This window comes from Pleurodeles waltl, chromosome 7 (assembly GCF_031143425.1).
Source record: "Pleurodeles waltl isolate 20211129_DDA chromosome 7, aPleWal1.hap1.20221129, whole genome shotgun sequence".
In the NCBI taxonomy this organism is placed as follows: Eukaryota; Metazoa; Chordata; class Amphibia; order Caudata; family Salamandridae; genus Pleurodeles; species Pleurodeles waltl.
Window position 1 is genome coordinate 1,494,413,362 of NC_090446.1, and position 20,806 is coordinate 1,494,434,167.

A 20,806-nucleotide genomic window follows, 5' to 3' on the forward strand; every position below is an offset into this window, starting at 1 on the left:
AATTCTAGTACTTCATATGCATCCGATCTCAGGAGAGGAACATGAATGAAGACTGGCTATGTGGATATTTGTCCCATATTCACAATTGACTAATGTGCTCTATCATTTTGAACACAATGATTGGCTGGCATGTTCCATGTCTCAACCAATCGACAATCAGACTACAAAATGACACATTTGCGTCCTTCTAAACTGGCAAACATTTCGCCAACCCATCACCACCAACAAAGGTGGTACCTTCAGCCTGAAAATTGAGTCACTAGTACCCTTTATTTACAACAGAATAAACACCCATGCTAGGTAGTGGTAAGTTACCATTCTTCGAGGCATTGAATGGACTTGGATAGTGCATTTTAATAAGTTGACCCAATTCCAGGAGCAGTATAGTTCCAAAGCATTATGTAAGATCTACCAAAGATTCTGGAATAATACACATTAAAATAATAAAATTAAGAGCTTTTAGTCAAACTTATGGAATGTTGTAGTGTTATGTACAACATTAAGATTTCTGATCAGATTTTGAGAGCGATCCTCTCCCATATTGTTTTGCTTCTGCTCTGCTCCAGATCCTATTCTTTTTGAAGTTAAGAACCTTGTTGAACCTCCATGCTGTTGCTTGTGTCTCTCCCATGGAGTGTCTGAGGTCAACATTTGAGCACTGGCCAATTTAGGTCCAACAAATTCTTGCCTTCTTAGAATAATCAGTCCAAATTTAGTTGGCACTGGGGCAACAAAACTAAGACCATCAACTCATTTGACATTGATTGGCAAACCACAGTCTATCAATATTGGCCAAAGCTCTGTTAGAAGCATACAACCCAGCTGTAAAAGCATTGTTTTACCCAAACCAAACTGTTCAGCCATCTCATGCTCTGTCCATGATCAGGCTGGAGCAGACTCTATCAGTTAAAGTTTGATTCTGTGACAGATAGCGACTTGGACTTGTGGTTTTTGCTGATATTTGTCTGAGTGGAGTCCTCACTAAAGGCACTCTCGAAGGCCGAGAGAATAGACATCTTGAACTTCTCCTTGAAGTCTTGGCCCATGAAGACATAAAGAATGGGGTTGATGCAGCTGTTCAGGAAAGCCAAACTGGTCGCCAACGGGATCCCAATCAGCATGGCTTTTCTTAGCTTAAAGCTTTGTGATGTGTGGATAATCAGTTCGAGTATAGAGAAGACATGGTAGGGAAACCAGCAGATGAAAAAGCTCACAATGACTGCAATGATGATCTTGAATGGCTTACTGGACCTTGCAAGGTGGTTTTTCTTTAATCGCAGTGCGATAATGGAGTAGCAGGCAATAATGCATGAAAACGGGATGATGAATCCACACACAAAACGGGTTATGATCATGGCTTGATGTCTGGTGGCTCTCAAGAGGTTGATTTCATCATCCTCATAGTTGTCGGAAAAAGCAAAGTTGTTATAACAATGTGTAATTGTTATATTCTCTTCATTCAGAGAAGTAGCTGTGTCACGAAAGGCCAAGTAGGGAGAGCTAATAAGAACCGCCATGATCCAGATGGCAATGGCCACCCTTGTGGCCAGCCAAGGTGTCCTGTGATTCTGTGACCACACTGGTGACACCACACAAAAACAGCGGTCAATGCTGATAGCCATCAAAATAAAGATGCTGGCAAACATATTAAGGAAGGCCACTGTGCTGTTAATTTTGCACAAGAATGTGCCAAAGGGCCAGTGAAAGTCCATGGCTGTGTAGGCGATGCTGAGTGGCAAGAAGAAGGTGAATATGAAATCGGCAATGGCCAAGTTCAGGAACCACACAGTGTTGACCGTTTTCTTCATCTTGAAGCCAGCGATCCAGATGACCAGGCCGTTGCCCATCACTCCTAGCAGGAATGCCACGCTGTAGAACACCATGGACAGCACGTGTAAGGACGTTTGAAGGTTATGGTTGGCTTCCTCATCATCCTCATAGTACTCGTACCATGTGCTTGAGTCCATCCCAGTGTCACCAGAGGTGGCAAGAGGGGCACCGGTGACATCGTTCATCTTCAGGGAAAGATGGTGCAGGACCCCTGAAAGAAACAAAAAACAATTGAAGATATGAACCATTTTTGAGCCATCAGTGATGGTTCAGTGTTGTAGTGATTCTGATGTGCCACCTTATCCATTGATTTAACATAAGGAATCATTAACCTTTGACTGTATTTATATAGTGTCTTATTCACACAAAGATTATCTGGACACTGGGTACCAGCTGATTATATTGCAAGCCAAGACAACGGAGGGGGGGGGCTAAATGATGAGATCTAGATGTTAAATAACAATGTTTTAGGTGTGTTGAAGTACACACGTGAGTGAAGCTGTCTAATTAACCCCAGAAGGTTATTGGAGGCATAAGAGAGAAGAGGTGTTCTCATTTTTTTTGTTGATCTATTGGTGGAGTCCTGCAATAAACCTTTGTGTGACCAATCTTGTAAGTAAGCAGGAGTGACATCATTTAGAACAGCCATACATAGGTTATCTGGAGCCAGACTGCATAAACACTTAAAAGCAAGGCAACATACACTGAAGTGGAGTATTTGCTTTCCATATGTAAAGTGTTTTTACATATACGTGGCGTGAGCTTTTTATACTGAAGCCATCCTACAAAGTTACATTCTAATCAAAGAAAACAGCTAGCGTTTGGGCTTCCTTCAGCTATACTGATTGGATGGCAGAACCCACTCCCTACACCGGTATCTTTTTCGATTGGTTGCAAGAATGGCCAACCAGAATTGCTGAAGCAAACATGTTATTTTAGCACTTCCGATTGGCCACCATTTCAACCAATTAAAATCAATGTTAGACCCATTCGGCTCACAAAAGCTGATGCACGGACTGCACACTGCATGGCTAGGATGTGGACAGGATTCCTGAAGCAATCCACGGGCCGATGCAGTATACTTCCGGCTATATTTTCAGTCTGCCGTAAGTGGAATGTTAACTCTGAAAAGGCAGATTGACCCTGGAATCTTCTTTCTCTTATCCCAAACTAAAAATAATAATAAAAATACCCAGTCCTGTTCCATACTACAAATAGTTATCGCTCTGAAATTGATTGTGTAGACTGCAGGGCCCCGTTGCCTCTCCGGGCATCTCGATTGAGCAGTTAAGGCCTAGCTAAGGAGAGGAGCCAACTAAAGCACAACAGAAGAGTATTTTTTTATAACACACAATTGTTTTTTGCAAAGGAAGAAGAACAAAAGGGAAACAAAAACATAAGCATACAGACAATGACGCGCTCATAACTGCGCTCAACCCCACCCATGCCAGAGCAAGGAGGGCTACTCCCACCATCATCATTATAAGTGAGAGTACATCATACATAGAGACAGATTCAGCCCAAAATTGTAGTAGCACCGGGTGCCCCTCACCTGCAGAAAGTATCCGCAGCGCTGGCGGCCCAGGGGCAGAGAAACTGGCTTGACCCCCTGCAGTACTATTCAGCTAGGAGGCCCAGCGTAGTGTTTCAGGGAGCCCATATGCAATTCTATGTATGTGGGACACCCAGTGCCTTATTGTCCAACATATCCAATAGTCCATGCCTCTTGTCCACTCATGAATTGGTGTGGGGGGGTGGGAGGGGGGATCAGGTCTGTCTTCACTATCAAATAGGCCGTGGCAATGAAGGCACATGCAGCCCTTGTTTCCCCAAATGTGTCCATGATCCCCAACTGTACGATTTTCGGTATCTAGTGCTAGGCTGTGACCAACCCTCCCCCCCAATCCTGCCATTGACGTCTAGCCTTTCCCCTCTGTTATTTGCCTTTAGTATTGCAGATGTATAATAGTAATTATGTATTAATCGTGGGCATTTTTAGTATTTCATAGTTTCCTTTTTTTTTTTTTTTTTTAGGGGGCAACTCCTATATCAACTTTTGTTAATGTATACCTTTTCTGTTTTTCTTTTTCATTCATTACCTTTAATATTTACCTGTATCCATTCTGTATTTTTTGTTTTGTATTTTTATTTCCTTTTGGTAAACTCCAGCTTTTTCCTTAAGCTATGACTTTCCAGTTTTGTTTGGAGATGTCATTCTCTTACGCTCCCCCCTAATAACACCCTTAACTTAACCATTTGGTTTATCTGTTTGCTCTCTCCATTACTTTTTTTTGATTTCCGATTTAATTACCAATATATGTTTGTTACTTTATGTAACTGTACCGAGAAAATGGCATGTCACCTATTGTGTAAAGGAATAACTCATTAATAATCACTTTAGGAGGAAGTAGATCAACAATTATAAAGAATAGTTCAAGAGATAGCTTTTAGAAATCTGTTAGGCTGCCAGTCCATCATTATTTTTTCTATTCATTTCACCAACACAGCACCCATTGACTGCAATTGCCCCATGTTGTCATATGGAGAATTCAGCACCATGGAGAGCTACAGAATTGTTCTGTTGTGTTGAATGGTTTTCACATGGAAGTCAATGGAGCAACGCCAGATACACAGCTGGCTTTGGCCGTATGAAAGCATAGCCATGGTTAATTTCTTATAGCCCACTTTGGATTTCAGGATTCCGGTTCCCTGTATGATATGGCGAGCCAGGATCCTAGATTTCACATAAAAATAAAAGTAATGAATTTTATCTCGTCTCCTAATTGATGTTATTAGTAAAATATTTTTCACACAGGGTACCAGCATTATGAAGGCCCATGAAGTTGTGTTCTGTGCACAGTGAAAACTATTAAGACCAAAATCTTGTAACGTGTGTCAGGTCACTGGTGGTTAACCCAGTTCTTGTTTGGAGTGAAGTCAAATTGACAAATAGTGATCTGAAGAATTATTGCAATAAGTCTAACCACTGGCAATTGCTCAAGGTGTCATTCCAACCCCATCAGTCTTTTGCCCACCACGCCGCCTCAGAAGGGACCAAGCCACATGTAAATCAGTCTTGACCTTCCTCCAATTGGAAAACTCCAGCCCAAACTGCCTCGCCAGGTCCTCCCTGAATCGGAACACAAGCTATTCAAGCCTGGGTTTGCCATCATTGGTGCTTTTCAGTCAGGTGCAGGCACATGCACTGTGCCACTGGAACCAAGTTATACCTGTCTGATATGCCCTATTAAGAGGGAAACTGACCTTGGGTTGATTGTGTTCCAGTTCAGGGAGGACCTAGCCTGGCAGTTTAGACTGGACTCTTTCCACTGGAGCACGGTGAAGACTGATTTGCATATAATAGGGTTGTAACTGAGGTGATATGGTGGGCAAGATAACAAAGGACTAGGATGTGGCCCAGAGTAATTAACAGTAGCTGTGGTTAATTCAACCAATCCATCCATCTCCTTTTTCCATTCTTTCTCATTGAGAGTAAGGCCCTCCTCAAACTTAAAATAGAAATATATTTTGGACTGCTGGTTGTGGTTTAAAAATTGCAACACTACAGTGTAGGAAAGTGCCCATTTCGGCATGGTCACCATCCACCTTTTGCCTGATAACAGATGCTAACTTGACTGAGTGTGTACTGGGATCCTGCTAACTAGGCCACAGCACCTGTGTTCTTTCCCTAAATGGTACCATTGCTTCCACAACTGGCACACCACTGGCACAGAGGTAAGTCCCTTGTAAAAGGTACCAGTGGTACCTAGGGCCCTGTGGCCAGGGAGGGTCCCTAAGGGCTGCAGAATGTATTATGCCACCCTATGGGACGCCTCACCAAAAACACTGCCATTGTAGATTGTGTGTGCTGGTGGGGGGGTGGGGGGAGGAGGGAGGTAAAGTTGACATGGCATCCCTCTCCAGGTGCCTTTCCACAGACCACTGCCTGCCTCTCTCTAGTGGGCCTTACAGCCCTAAGACACAGTTCACTATACCACAGGTGAGGGCATAGCTGCATGAGCAATATGCCCCTACAGTGTCTACATACATTCTTAGGCCCTGTAAGTACAGTGTAGCCATATTAAGTACATGGGCTGGGAGTTTGTCATTACAAGTTTGGTATAAAACTTCTCAGATCAATAAACCCACACTAATGCCCGTGTTGGATGTATTGTAAAATGCATACAGAGGGCATCTTATAGATTCCCCCTGTATTTCACTGAGACCCTCTAGTCTGAGGCTGACCGGTATGTGCCTGCCTGCCACTAACAGACAAGCCTCTGACTCCAATGGCGTGAGAGTATTTGTGCTCTCTGGGGTCAGGGACAAAGCCTGCTCTTGGTGGAGGCGCTTCACACCTCTCCCCTGCCGGTGTTGTGTAGCCATTTTAGCTATAGCTCCATGCACGTTATTTTAACACACTAGGCCAAGCCGCAGTGCACTCTAACCTAGATATATTTTATTCGGCTTTATAATTACAGTAGCCACTTTCACAGTTTTGTTTTGTTTTCTGTTTATCCAATTGTTTTTGCCTAGGCCACCACTCTGTTCTCAAACAAGACATTCTTGCTCAGTCTGTGCTTCTTGCAAGGCTACAGCACGGTACATTGCCGGTGAACGTGGTATGAGTTTAGTCTCCGACATTCGTAGAAAATACACATCCTTACGTAGGGACATTTTCTCAGAACATCAGCTGTATTATTATAAAACACTTCCCTGTCCCTTACACTTTAGAGGGAGATTCCAGCCAGAGAACCACAACTGTATGCTGATTGCCAGATGCTTTGCTACAGATGCTAATGCAGACTGCAGGCCTTTGCTCAGGTATGGTGGATGATGTCTTCCTGGGGGAACCTGAAGGGCAGAATTAGAGCTTAACATGCTGTGCTCTATCATAGCCTAGGTAGGAGTTAGTCTGTCAACTGTAGTGACAATATGATAGCGTTATTTCTATGCTTCACTCTTCTTGTCACAATTTTAATACTGTCATGCTGTGTCGTCTTGGTTATTGCAGCTCATGCTTTGCTATCTAAGATGCAGTTGCTTCATTAAAAACATTATTGAAACATATACTGCTTCTGTTTGTCATTGTATACATGAGACTAAGGTAACCGAGAGAAACGGATGAGACCTGAGTGGCCACGGCTTCCCTGAGAAACCATTTATGTCATGCGCTTGGCTGCCTAGTCATCCCTGTCCTTGGGTGGAGATGAGGCACTGCTAGTTGGCCGGAGCAAAACCCGAGATTGGAGCAACACGTGTCACCTGCAGTGGGTCTGACTTAGTCACCCACATCGTGGGCGATACTGCCGCTCAAAATCCAGTGGTCCCATTAGAATAATGAGAGCCTAAGCGACACCGAAACAGCAACACTTGGTGATGAGCCTCAAAGGCTCCTGCCTTTTTTGCTGCCTCAGGGCACTCCAGCTAGTGGAGATGCCCGTCCCCCAGACCAGGCCTCACTTTTGGCGGCAGGTCTGGTGGGAAAATTAGTGAGCACCAGGTGGAGGGTCCAACCCAGCTGTGACCATTCCTAGGGTGCCAGAGCAGAGGTGAACCACTCCTGGCAGAATCATTCATCTTGTTTTGGAGGGTGTTAGCCAATAGGGTTAGAATGTGGCCCACTCCCCAAAGGGAGTGAGCACAGGAAGGGTGCTGCCACCCTCAGGGTCAGTAGCCATTGGCTACTACCTTCTGATCCCTGTAATGCGCCTACATCTAGTATTTAAGAGCACCCCTGAACCTTGCTCTTCAGATTAGTGGCAACCTTGAAAAAAGAAGAAGGGCTGAAGAGTTGCACCTGCAGAGAACACTTCAGACGACATCTGATTTAGCCCCAGCCCTACCTGTCTGTCTGCGGCTTCAAGGCTCCTGCTACAAAAAGGTGATGCATCCTGCAGGACCAGTGACCACTACAAACCCCCAGAGGACTGCCTGCCTACTCAAGGACCAAGATCTCCTGAGGACAGTGGTCCTATCCACAAAGAAGCCTCTAGGAAGGACTCCAGACTCTCCCGGATCTGCGAGTCCTGCCCACAATGCACCCAACACCCACGGCCCAAGTCCAGGTGGCCCCCTGGTCCAGAGAAAGTCCAGAGGCGATTCTGACCTAAAGTCCACCCTGGGTTGACCCCTCCTGACCAACACGACAGTACCTGTAGCCTAAATCCCGAGGAACCCCCTGACTGCGACTGGCTATGGTGAAGATTTCCAGATGCCTAAAGGTACCCCTGCACTGCAGCTCCCTGGCCTTGGGGAACGTAACTGACAGTCCAGCAACATCCAGTGGGCACTCTACTTACCTGTTGAGCCGTTTGTCTTCTTCAGCCAATTCCTTGGACCAAGCCAACAGCATCTTTGTGACCTCCGGGGTTCCTCCATTGAAAAGCATTGGGCACCCAACACCTGTGTTCGCACCCTGCATCTGATCGCCCCCGAGCTGCTGAGGGTGTGTGTTTGGTGCTGGCCTGCGCCCCCAACCTTCCCTGGTGCTGAGCTAAATCTCCCAGGTCTGTGCCCTGAAGTCTTGGGGACTTACCTGCAAGTGCTTCCAGTCTCCATAGGATTCCATTGGGCGCCCAACGCCAACTTTTACCTCTGTACCCAGCCGGCCCCTTGTTGCTGGTGTTGCACCCTTGATGTCTTCCTAAACCTTGTGCTGTGGACACCTTAACCTTCATAGTCAAGTACTTATCTGCAAATTGTGCTGTTACTCTTCCTCCCCTACGACTGCATTGCTTTCTAAGAGAAATTGCAATGTATCTACTTTTTAAATTAAAAAAGAATTACTTACCTGAAAACTGTTTTATCCGTGAATTCCAAACAAAGTGCATTTGATACTTGATAGTGATACATTGTTGTAACTGTTGTTACCTGCAGCAAAGATACTTTTTTTCTAGAATAAAGTAACAAAGTATACTTTTGATACATAAAACATTGGCCTGGAGAAAGTCGTTGACTGTGTGCCTCATTTCTTGAATGTGTGTGTACAACACATGCTTAGCACTACCCTCTGATAAGCCTAACTGCTCCGCCACACTACCACAAAAGAAAGCATTAGTATTATCCACTTTGGGCTTTTGGCAGAGTGTGCAAAGGAACACCCTGCTGAGGAGGAAGACCTCCTCTCAGACGGGGAAGAAGTTAGGATCAGGAGGATGACCTCCCCACTCCTAACCTAATTAGGGAGAACATGGCCTCTGTGCCCCTGACTCCAAGGATAGTACTCACAGGACCTCGGTCTCCCACAGGGAAATCAGGGTCCTCTGGGAACACTGAGGGCACCCTCAGTAAAGATAACCTCCTTTTAGTAAGGATGGCCATAAGACTAGCTCTGGAGAGACAACTGAAGAGCTGTGCCGTTGTAGAGACGGAGTGAGCACAATGGGCATAGTTCCCATTAATGGTGGCAGAAAACTAATACCTAGGGACATAGAGCTATCATACGATCCGAAAATCACCAAAGGGATTGTCCCCAAGTATGAGGATGGTGATGTGATCACCAAATTATTCACAGCCTTTGAGAGGGCTTGTGGAATGGGGAAAGTGAAAAAGTCTCACTGGGGAGCTCTCGTTTGGGAACTGTTCACAAGTAAGTGTAGAGATAGACTCCTCAACCTCACTGGAGCAGATGCTTAGCCCTATGACCTTATGAAGGCTACCCTGATTGAGGGCTTTTGACTCACCACTGAGTAGTATCGAATCAGGTTCAGGGAGGCTCACAAAACCTCGAGCCAACCCAGGGTTGACTTCATAGACTACTCAGTGAAAACACTTAGGCCCATATTTATACTTTTTTAGCACTGCCTTTGTGTCTTTTTTGGAGCAAAAGCGGCACAAAATTACAAAATACAATTGTAGTTTCTAAGTTTGCGCTGCTTTTGTGTCAAAAAGCGGCACAAATGCGGCGCTAAAAAAGTATAAATATGGGCCTAAGTGGTTGGTTAACTGGAAGTGAATTACATGACTATGATGGGCTCTATAATTTGTTTATGAAAGAATACATCTTATGTAACTGCTTTCATGAACATTTGCATCAATATCTGGTAGAACTAGGTCCAATTTCTCCCAAATAATTGGGAAAGAAGGCAGACCACTGGGTCAAGACTAGAGTGAACAAGACTTTCACTGGTGGTGACCAAAAGAAAGGTGTTACTAAGCCTACCCAGGGGAAGAGTGGTGAGACACCTAATGATAAAAGTAAAGAGTCTTCTAAAGGCCACCAAAATCCTGCTCCAGGGGGTGGGTCCCAATCCTTTTCACCATCCACTCATGGGTACAAGGGTAAAACTTTGATCCCAAAAAGGCCTGATGTTTCAACTGTAGACAGGATGGACACCAAACCGGAGACTTGGCCTGTCCTAAAAAGAATCCCCCTCCTAAGGCATCAGCTAGCACTGGTATAGCTAGTCTACAGGTGGGATCTACAATGTGCCCAGAGCAAATCAGAGTCCACACTGAAGCTATTTTGGTCTCTTAGGATGGGGTAGATGTTGCCACTATTGCTGCCTGACACCCTAACATGAACAAATACAAATACAGACAGCATCCCTTGATTAATGGGACTAGAGTAGACGCCCTGAGTGATACAGGTAAAGATGTCACCATGGTGATAGAAAAACTGGTTTCCCCAGGGCAGTACTTGGCTGGACAAACATATCCAGTTACCAATGCCGATAATGTAACTAAGGTCCATCCCATGGATATGTTGACCTTAGAATGGGGAGGAACCTGGCTATGGTGACCTTAGAATGGCCTGAAACAGGTAGTGGTCACTCCTGCAATCCCAGCTGAATGACGGCTAGGGATTAACCTGGAGTCGTCAGCATGGGCTGAGGTAGAACACAAACCCCATGCAGCCACACTGGGAATGCCTGAGATGCTGAGTGTGAAAACTAGAGCACGGGGTGAAACAGTATTGTTGGAGCCTAGAATAATGGCCCAACCTTCCAAGAGAAAGGACAAGAAGACTGAGGAACCAGCTTCTAAACAGCAAAAAGCCCAGGACCCCTGTTCCCAGGAAGAAGACTTATCCACCCCAGAGGGAACTGAGCACATGGAACTTGAAACTACCAGGTTGAGCTCTTGGGCTCTAGGGAACAGCTGTTCCAACAACAAAGAACCTGTGCTACTCTTGAAGACCTGCAACAGCAAGCTGCTGCACCAGAAACCATTGGACTTGTTGAAAGGTTCAATGAAATATTGAAGGGCATGATCACAAGGCTCCCTATAAAGCTCAAAAGGAGATGGGATGTCCTTTTGCTATGCTTGCTTTTTGCCTACAGAGAAGTGCCTCAGAAGGGAGTAGGGCTTTCGCCCTTTGAATGTCTGTTTGGCCATTCTGACAGGGGACCACTTGCGTTTGTGAAAGAGGGTTGGGAGAGACCTCTCTGAGACTCTAAGCAAGATGTGGTGGACTCTGTGCTAGGCCTACTTTCAAGAATCACAGAGTATAGGGAGAAAACATCTAAAAAACTTGAGGCCAGCCAACAGCTCCAAAAGCAGTGGTATGAACAAATGGCTGCACTGGTGGAGTTCAAACCAGCGCAGATGGTGTGGGTTCTGGAGCCTGTAGCTCCAAGGGCACTTCAGGACAGGTGGAGTTTCCCTTACCCTAACCTCGAAAAGAAAAGTGAGATCCCCTGCTTGGTAGACATGGGCACTAGCAGGACACCCAAGAGGGTGATACATGTGAACCACCTCAAGCTTTTCTGTGACAGGGCTGATGCAACCTTGCTGATGGTTATTGATGAGGATCAGGAAGCAGAGTGAACCTCTCCCAGACCTCCTCTCTTACAGTCCAAAAGATGGTTCAGTTGATGGAGTTGTTTACTCAGACACCCTAAATGCCCACCAGCAGGCTGACTGCAGGCAAGCCCTGAAGCAGTATGCATAGCTCTTCTCCTCAACCCTTGGACAGACACACTGGTGTATCCAAAATGTGGACACTGGAGACAGCTTACCTGTCAAATCTAAGATCTGCAGTCTGACCAAGTTAAGGAGAGCATCAAAGTTGAAGTCAACAAGATGCTGGATTTAGAGGTTATTGAACCCTCTGACATTCCCGGGCTAGCCCAGTGGTCTTAGTCCCCAAGCCTCATCCCCAGGGTGGAAATAAATAAATTAGGTTCTGTTCGGACTACAGTGGTCTCAACTCCATCACCAAGACAGATGCTCACCCCATACCCAGTGCTGATATACAAATTAGGTGCAGCAAAGTTTCTCAGTAACTTCCACCTGACTGCAGGGTACTGGCAAATTTGCATGGCACCAGGAGCAAAATAAAAGACAGCATTCTCCACAGCTGATGGGCATTATCAGTTTGCTGTTATGCCCTCTGGTTTAAAGAATGTCCCTGCCCACTTCCAAAGGTTGGTGAATCAAGTCCTTGCTGGATTGCAGTCCCTTGGTGCAGCATATCTAAATGATATTGCTGTCATTAGCTCCACCTGGCAGGACCACTTGGGAAGGTTTTGCAGGCCCTGCGATCTGCAGACCTTACTATTTTGGCATCCAAATGCCAGAAAGGGCAGGGCACTGTTGTATATGTGGGCCACGTTGTAGGTAGATGCCAAGTTCAACCCTTACAGCCCAGGATCCAGACAATTCTGGACTGGGAAGCTCCTACCACCCAGACTCAAGTCATGGCATTCCTTGGCTTGACCGGATATTACAGGAGGTTTGTGTGAGGAGTTGAGTCCATTGCGACCCCACTCACAGAGCTTACCTCCAAAAAGATGCCCAAGAAAGTTAACTGGATGGTTAGTTGTCAAAAGGCCTTTGACACCCTGAAGGAGGCACTGTGCTCAGCCCAGTTCTCAAAGCTCCAGACTACTCTAAGCAGTTCATTTTGCAGACAGATGCCTCTGAACATGGGATAGGAGCAGTCATGTCCTAGACCAACAATGCCTGTTGCTTTTATTAGCAGGAGGAACAGTGTTGGAGTGCCATTTGGAGGGAAGCATTTGCTGTTGTTTGGTCCCTGAGGAAGTTGAGACTGTACTTGTTTGGTACTCACTTCATTGTTCAAACTGACCACAGACCTCTCAGGTGGCTTATGCAGATGAAAAGTGAGAACCCTAAACATTTGAGGTGGTCCATCTCCCTACAGGGAATGGACTTTATAGTCGAACATAGCCCTGGGACTGCCCATGGCAATGTAGGTGGACTTTCCAGGTTTTTCCACTTACACAAGGAAGACTCTCTTGGGAAAAGTTAGTCTCATCCTCTTTCATTTTGGAGGGGATTGTGTAGGAAAGTGCTCTTTTTGGCATGGTCCCCCTCACTTTTTGCCTGATATCTGATACTAACGTGAGTGTGTGCTGGGAGCCTGCTAACCAGGTCCCCGCACCTGTGTTCCTTCCTTAAACTGTACCATTGCTTCCACAGTTGGGACTCCCATGGCACGTAGCTAATCCCCTGTAAAAGGTACCACTGGTACCAAGGGCACTGTGACCAGGGAGGGTCCCTAAGGGCTGCAGCATGTATTATGCCACCCTAAGGTACCCCTCACCAAACACATGCACACTGCCACTGCAGCTTGTGTGTGCTAGTGGGGAGAAAAGGGTAAAGTAAATATGGCATCCCTCTCTGGGTGCCATGCCCCCAGACCACTGCCTGTGACTTAAGTAAGTCACCCCTCCAACAGGCCTTACAGCCCTAAAGCAGGGTGTGTTATACCACAAGTGTGGGCATAGCTGCATGAGCAATATGCCCCCTACGGTGTCTAAGTCCATTCTTAGACATTGTAAGTGCAGTGTAGCCATAGTAAGTACATGGGCTTGGAGTTTGTCATAATGAACTCCACAGCTCCATGATAGTTTCACTGAATGCTGGGAAGTTTGGTATTAAACTTCTCAGCTCACTAGACCCACACTGATGCAAGTGGTGGATTTATTGTAAAATGCAAACAGAGGGCATCTTGGAGATGCCCCCTGTATTTCACCCAACCCTCTAGTGTGAGGCTGACTGGTCTGTCCTAGCCTGCCACTAACAGACAAGCTTCTGAACCCATGGGGTGAGAGCCTTTGTGCTCTCTGGGGTCATGGATAAAGCCTGCTCTGGGTAGAGGTGCATCACACCTCCACCCTGCAGGAACAGCAACACTTTGTGTGGAGCCTCAAAGGCTCCTGCCTTTTGTTTTGCTGCATCAGGGCCCTTCAGCTAGTGGAGAAGCCCTCCTCCCAGAGTAGGACCCACTTTTTGCCGGCAGGTCCGGTGGGAACATTAGTATGCAACGGGAGGAGTGTCCTCCCAGATGGAACCACCCCTAGGGTGCCCAGAGCAGAGGTGAACCCCTTCTGGCAGAATCCTCCATCTTGTTTTGGAGGGTATTAGCCAATAGGGTTAGGAGTGTGCCCACCTCCCCAAAGGGAGTGCGTACAGGAAGGGTGTAGCCACCCTCAGGGTCAGTAGCCATTGGCTACTGCCCTCTGACCCCTGTAACGCCCCTAAATCTAGTATTTGGGAGCACCCTTGAATCTTGCTCTTCAGATTCCTGATGACCTTAAAGAAGAAGAAGGACTGGAAATCCGCACTAGCAGAGAAAACTCCAGACAACAACTGATTAGGCCCCAGCCCTACTGGCCTGTCTGCAGCTTGAAGACTCCTGCTACAAAAAGGCAACACATCCAGCAGGACCCGCAACCTCTACAAACTCCCAGAGGACTGCCTGCCTACCCAATGACCAAGATCTCCTGAGGACAGAGGCCCTGTCCACAAGAAATCTCCAAGAAGGACTCTAGGTCCTCCCGGATCTGCGAGTCCTGCCCACTCTGCGCCCAAGTCCAGGTGGCCCATCGGTCCAGAGAAGCTCTGCAGCCAATTCTGCCCTCGAGTCCAGCCTTGGTTAACCCCTCCTGACCAACATGACGATGCCTTCAGCCTAAATCCAGAGGACCCCCTGACTGCGACCGGCTCCGGTCAAGATATCCAGACGCCTAAAGGTACCCCTGCACCCACAGCCCGCTGTCCTTGGAGAACCTAACTGACAGTCCAGTAACGTCCAGTGGCTCTCTAGTTACCTGTCCAGATGTTGGTCTCCTTCAGTCGACTCCCTGAACCAAGCCTGCAGCATCTTTGTGACCCCCGGGGTTCCTCCACTAAAAAGCATTGGGTGCCCAATGGCTGCCCGTGCCACTGAAGGTGTGTATTTGGTGTTGACCTTTGGCCCCTCCGGTGCTGAGCTAAACCCCCCAGGTCAGTGCCCTGAAGTCAGGGGTACTTTCCTGCAAGCTGTTTCTTTTTAAGTGACCCCAGGCTCCATGGGATTCCATTGTGCGCCCGACACCAAATTTGACCTCTGCACCCGGCCGGTGCTTGGTGGTACACCCTTGGTGTCTTCCTAAACCTTGTCCTGTGGGCACCTTAACCCCCTGAAGACTGGGATCATAAGTTGAGTACTTACCTGCAAATTGTGTTGTTACTTTACGTACCCTCGGACTGCATTGCTTTCTATGAGAAATTGCAATGTGTCTACTTTAGAAATTGAAAAGTATAGCTTACTTGAAAACTGTTTTATCTGTATATTCCAAGAAAAGCGCATTTGATTCTTGAACGTGATACATTCTTGAAGCTGTACTTACCTGCAACAAAGACCCTTTTGGTTCTAGAAATAAAGTAACAAAGTATATTTGTGATCCATAAATCATTGGCTTGGAGTTAGTCATTGAGTGTGCACCTCATTTCTTGACTTTGTGTGTACAACAAATGCTTAGAATTTTCCTCTGATAAGCCTAACTGTGCAACAACACTAGCACAAAAGAGAGCATTAATATTATTGACTTTGGCCTTTGTAAAGCCTCTGGGATCCTCTGGACTCTGTGCACACTATAGCTTACTTTTGTATCGTATGTACAGAGCCACCTTCCTACACACAGGCCTACTGAAGAACAGAACAGGGATAGCTTCATACTGACGGATTCCATTCACTGGCCGTGTAGACAAGTGTCTTCTCTTATCAGGCACATCTTAAGGATTTTGGGGGCCATGGGCCAAATGCATTTTGGGGGCCTGTTTGGAACAGCTTTGAATTTATGATCCAATTTCTGCTTTTTCATGTCCTCTTTGGCTAGGTTAGTGACAGTGCACAGGCACACTGGTCCAAATTCTAAATGTGTTTCCATCTCAAATTCAAGGATAGTGATGTGGGTTTTCAATATTGTAATATAGCAGCAGCTTACTAATATCCTTGCAAATAATCTCCAGGAAGCGCTGCCATTTCTCATATGTCAGGTCCTGCTTGGATCTTATAGGAACTTTTTTATGGATGTTGCAAAATCTAAAGGCAACATGTCTCTGCATAATGTGTGTAAAATACTCCCACATCACCCGTATTAAAAATAAATTCAAACAAAGTGGTATTTAAAACCATCTGTTGAAGAATCATTCATGGTCATCGGCGCAGGACTGTGAGGTGGGCAGAGCCCGATCTATCAAGGGCCCCCTAAAAGCCCTGCCCCAGATCCCACTTTGCCCTTGCCTCCTCACCAGGAAGCAGCCGGGGACTTACCCACCGGAAGCAAGTTGAACTTATCAGGAACCCGATGCACGTTATTTCCTGTCCCTTGTAAAAGGCATGAATGGGCATGAAATCCTCCCTAGAAATAAGACACAACCTGAGCCCCCTGTTTATGCTTCATCATCAACATGCTCCTCGCCCCGCCCCCTTTCTGAGAAGCACAAACAATTTGTTTTGGGCGCTGCTGCTGTGAGCTGACTTGCAAATTCTCGGCGTAATGCAGGATTTTACTGGAGCCGGCTGCAGCCACAGGCCCCTCTTTTGAACCTACCTCAGACGGGAGGAATGTGTCACCCAGGCTTTGCCCGTCGAATAACAAAGGTATTTACAGGAAGAGCACCCTCCGAGGGAAAGCGCAGCCCGTGTGAGGCATCTAAGCTCCGGCAACAAAGAGGCCCTGACTCATTACACCGCATTACCGTGCAATTACCTGCTTGTCAGAGCACCTGGAGGACACATCAGTGTGTGATTACAGCTCCTAGAAACCTTTCATTACCTTCCCAAAGCTCCGGACGCCCGGCCAAATGATGCCTCAGCCCGGTGTGTAATTTAACCCTTCTCATTACACACGTGTGACATCGTGTGATATACACAGAGGATGGTAATTGTGTCAACAGGGGCAGAGTGTTATCCAGAAGAAAGTTCTGCTGCACCGGGCTTGTCAGAGCTGTGTTATTTATGTATGTTTGCACGTATGTATGGAGTGTCAGAGCTGTGTTATCTATGTATGTTTGCACGTATGTATGGAGTGTCAGAGGTGTGTTATCTATGTATGTTTGCACGTATGTATGGAGTGTCAGAGCTGTGTTATTTATGTATGTTTGCACGTATGTATGGAGTGTCAGAGCTGTGTTATCTATGTATGTTTGCACGTATGTATGGAGTGTCAGAGGTGTGTTATCTATGTATGTTTGCACATATGTATGGAGTGTGTGTCAGAGGTGTGTTATCTATGTATGTTTGCACGTATGTATGGAGTGTCAGAGGTGTGTTATCTATGTATGTTTGCACGTATGTATGGTGTGTCAGAGGTGTGTTATCTATGTATGTTTGCACGTATGTATGGAGTGTGTGTCAGAGGTGTGTTATATACGTATGTTTGTACGTATGTATGGAGTGTCAGAGCTGTGTTATTTATGTATGTTTGCACGTATGTATAGAGTGTCAGAGCTGTGTTATCTATGTATGTTTGCACGTATGTATGGAGTGTCAGAGGTGTGTTATCTATGTATGTTTGCACATATGTATGGAGTGTGTGTCAGAGGTGTGTTATCTATGTATGTTTGCACGTATGTATGGAGTGTCAGAGGTGTGTAATCTATGTATGTTTGCACATATGTATGGAGTGTGTGTCAGAGGTGTGTTATCTATGTATGTTTGCACGTATGTATGGAGTGTCAGAGGTGTGTTATCTATGTATGTTTGCACGTATGTATGGTGTGTCAGAGGTGTGTTATCTATGTATGTTTGCACGTATGTATGGAGTGTGTGTCAGAGGTGTGTTATCTATGTATGTTTGCACGTATGTATGGAGTGTGTGTACGAGGTGTGTTATCTATGTATGTTTGCGCGCATGTATGGAGTGTCAGAGGGATGTTATCTATGTATGTTTGCACGTATGTATGGAGTGTGTGTCAGAGGTGTGTTATCTATGTATGTTTGCACGTATGTATGGAGTGTGTGTCAGAGGTGTGTTGCATATGTATGATTGCACATATGAATGGAGTGTCAGAGGTGTGTTATCTATGTATGTTTGCACGTATGTATGAAGTGTAAAAGGTGTGTTATCTATGTATGTTATCTATGTATGTTTGCACATACGTATGGAGTGTCAGAGGTGTGTTATCTATGTATGTTTGCACGTATGTATAGAGTGCCAGAGGTGTGTTATCTATGTATGTTTGCACGTATGTATGGAGTGTCAGAGGTGTGTTATCTATGTATGTTTGCACATATGTATGGAGTGTGTGTCAGAGGTGTGTTATCTATGTATGTTTGCACGTATGTATGGAGTGTCAGAGGTGTGTTATCTATGTATGTTTGCACATATGTATGGAGTGTGTGTCAGAGGTGTGTTATCTATGTATGTTTGCACGTATGTATGGAGTGTCAGAGGTGTGTTATCTATGTATGTTGTCTATGTATGTTTGCACGTACGTATGGAGTGTCAGAGGTGTGTTATCTATGTATGTTTGCACGTATGTATGGAGTGTCAGAGGTGTGTTATATATGTATGTTTGCACGTACGTATGGAGTGTCAGCGGTGTGTTATCCATGTATGTTTGCACGTATGTATGGAGTGTCAGAGGTGTGTTATCTATGTATGTTTGCATGTATGTATGAAGTGTCAGAGGTGTGTTATATATGTATGTTTGCACGTACGTATGGAGTGTCAGAGGTGTGTTAGCCATGTATGTTTGCACGTATGTATGGTGTGTCAGAGGTGTGTTATCTATGTATGTTTGCACGTATGTATGGAGTGTGTGTCAGAGGTGTGTTATATACGTATGTTTGTACGTATGTATGGAGTGTCAGAGGTGTGTTATCTATGTATGTTTGCACGTATGTATGGAGTGTCAGAGCTGTGTTATCTATGTATGTTTGCTCGTATGTATGGAGTGTCAGAGCTGTGTTATCTATGTACGCTTGCACAAATGTATGGAGTGTGTCAGAGGTGTGTTATCTATGTATGTTTGCACGTATGTATGGAATGTCAAAGGTGTGTTATTTATGTATGTTTGCACTATGTATGGAGTGTCAGAGGTGTGTTATCTATGTATGTTTGCACGCACGTATGGGGAGTCAGAGGTGTGTTATCTGTGTATGTTTGCACGCATGTATGGTATGTCAGAAGTGTGTTATCTATGTATGTTTGCACATATGTATGGAGTGTGTGTCAGAGGTGTGTTATCTATGTATGTTTGCGCGCATGTATGGAGTGTCAGAGGTGTGTTATCTATGTATGTTTGCACGTATGTATGAAGTGTGTGTCAGAGGTGTGTTATCTATGTATGTTTGCTTGTATATATGGAGTGTCATAGGTGTGTTATCTATGTATGTTTGCACGTATGTATGGAGTGTGTGTCAGAGGTGTGTTATCTATGTATGTTTGCACGTATGTATGGAGTGTCAGAGGTGTGTTATCTATGTATGTTTGCACGTATGTATGGAGTGTCAGAGGTGTGTTATCTATGTATGTTTGCACGTATGTATGGAGTGTGTGTCAGAGGTGTGTTATCTATGTATGTTTGCACGTATGCATGGAGTGTCAGAGGTGTGTTATCTATGTATGTTGTCTATGTATGTTTGCACATACGTATGGAGTGTCAGAGGTGTGTTATCTATGTATGTTTGCACGTATGTATGGAGTGTCAGAGGTGTGTTATATATGTATGTTTGCACGTACGTATGGAATGTCAGCGGTGTGTTATCCATGTATGTTTGCACATATGTATGGAGTGTCAGAGGTGTGTTATCTATGTATGTTTGCATGTATGTATGGAGTGTCAGAGGTGTGTTATATATGTATGTTTGCACGTATGTATGGAGTGTCAGAGGTGTGTTAGCCATGTATGTTTGCACATACGTATGGAGTGTCAGAGGTGTGTTATCTATGTATGTTTGCACGTATGTATGGAGTGTTAGAGATGTGTTATCTATGTATGTTGTCTGTGTATGTTTGCACGTACGTATGGAGTGTCAGAGGTGTGTTATCTATGTATGTTTGCACGTACGGATGGAGTGTCAGAGGTGTGTTATCCATGTATGTTTGCACGTACGTATGGAGTGTCAGAGGTGTGTTATCTATGTATGTTTGCATGTATGTATGGAGTGTCAGAGGTGTGTTATCTATGTATGTTTGCACGTATGTATGGAGTGTCAGAGGTGTGTTATCTATGGATGTTTGCACGTATGTATGGAGTGTCAGAGGTGTGTTATCTATGTATGTTTGCACGTACGTGTGGAGTGTCAGAGATGTGTTATCTATGTATGTTTGCACTTATGTATGGAGTGTCAGAGGTGCGTTATCTATGTATGTTATCTATGTATGTTTGCACGTACATATGGAGTGTCAGAGGTGTGTTATCTATGTATGTTTGCACGTATGTATGGAGTGTCAGAGGTGTGTTATCTATGTATGTTTGCACGTATGTATGGAGTGTATGTCAGAGGTGTGTTATCTATGTATGTTTGCACGTATGTATGGAGTGTCAGAAGTGTGTTATCTATGTTTGTTTGCACGTATGTATGGAGTGTGTGTCAGAGGTGTGTTAGCTATGTATGTTTGCACGTATGTATGGAGTGTCAGAGGTGTGTTATCTATGTATGTTGTCTATGTTTGTTCGCACGTACGCATAGCGTGTCAGAGGTGTGTTATCTATGTATGTTTGCACGTATGTATGGAGTGTCAGAGGTGTGTTATCTATGTATGTTTGCACGTATGTATGGAGTGTCAGA

At 45.3% G+C, this 20,806-nt stretch overlaps 1 protein-coding gene across 1 annotated transcript in view; it reads right to left on the reverse strand.

Moving 5' to 3' along the window:
• Nucleotides 1-334: 334 nt before the first annotated feature.
• Nucleotides 335-20,806, reverse strand: part of LOC138246567 (chemerin-like receptor 1) — a 34,878-nt gene continuing 14,406 nt past the window's right edge. The window contains exon 2 of the mRNA XM_069201249.1: nucleotides 335-2,041. Within this exon, the coding sequence (XP_069057350.1) occupies nucleotides 903-2,015 (1,113 nt within the window). The 5' untranslated portion in view covers nucleotides 2,016-2,041 and the 3' untranslated portion in view covers nucleotides 335-902. The remainder of the gene's footprint in view (nucleotides 2,042-20,806) is intronic.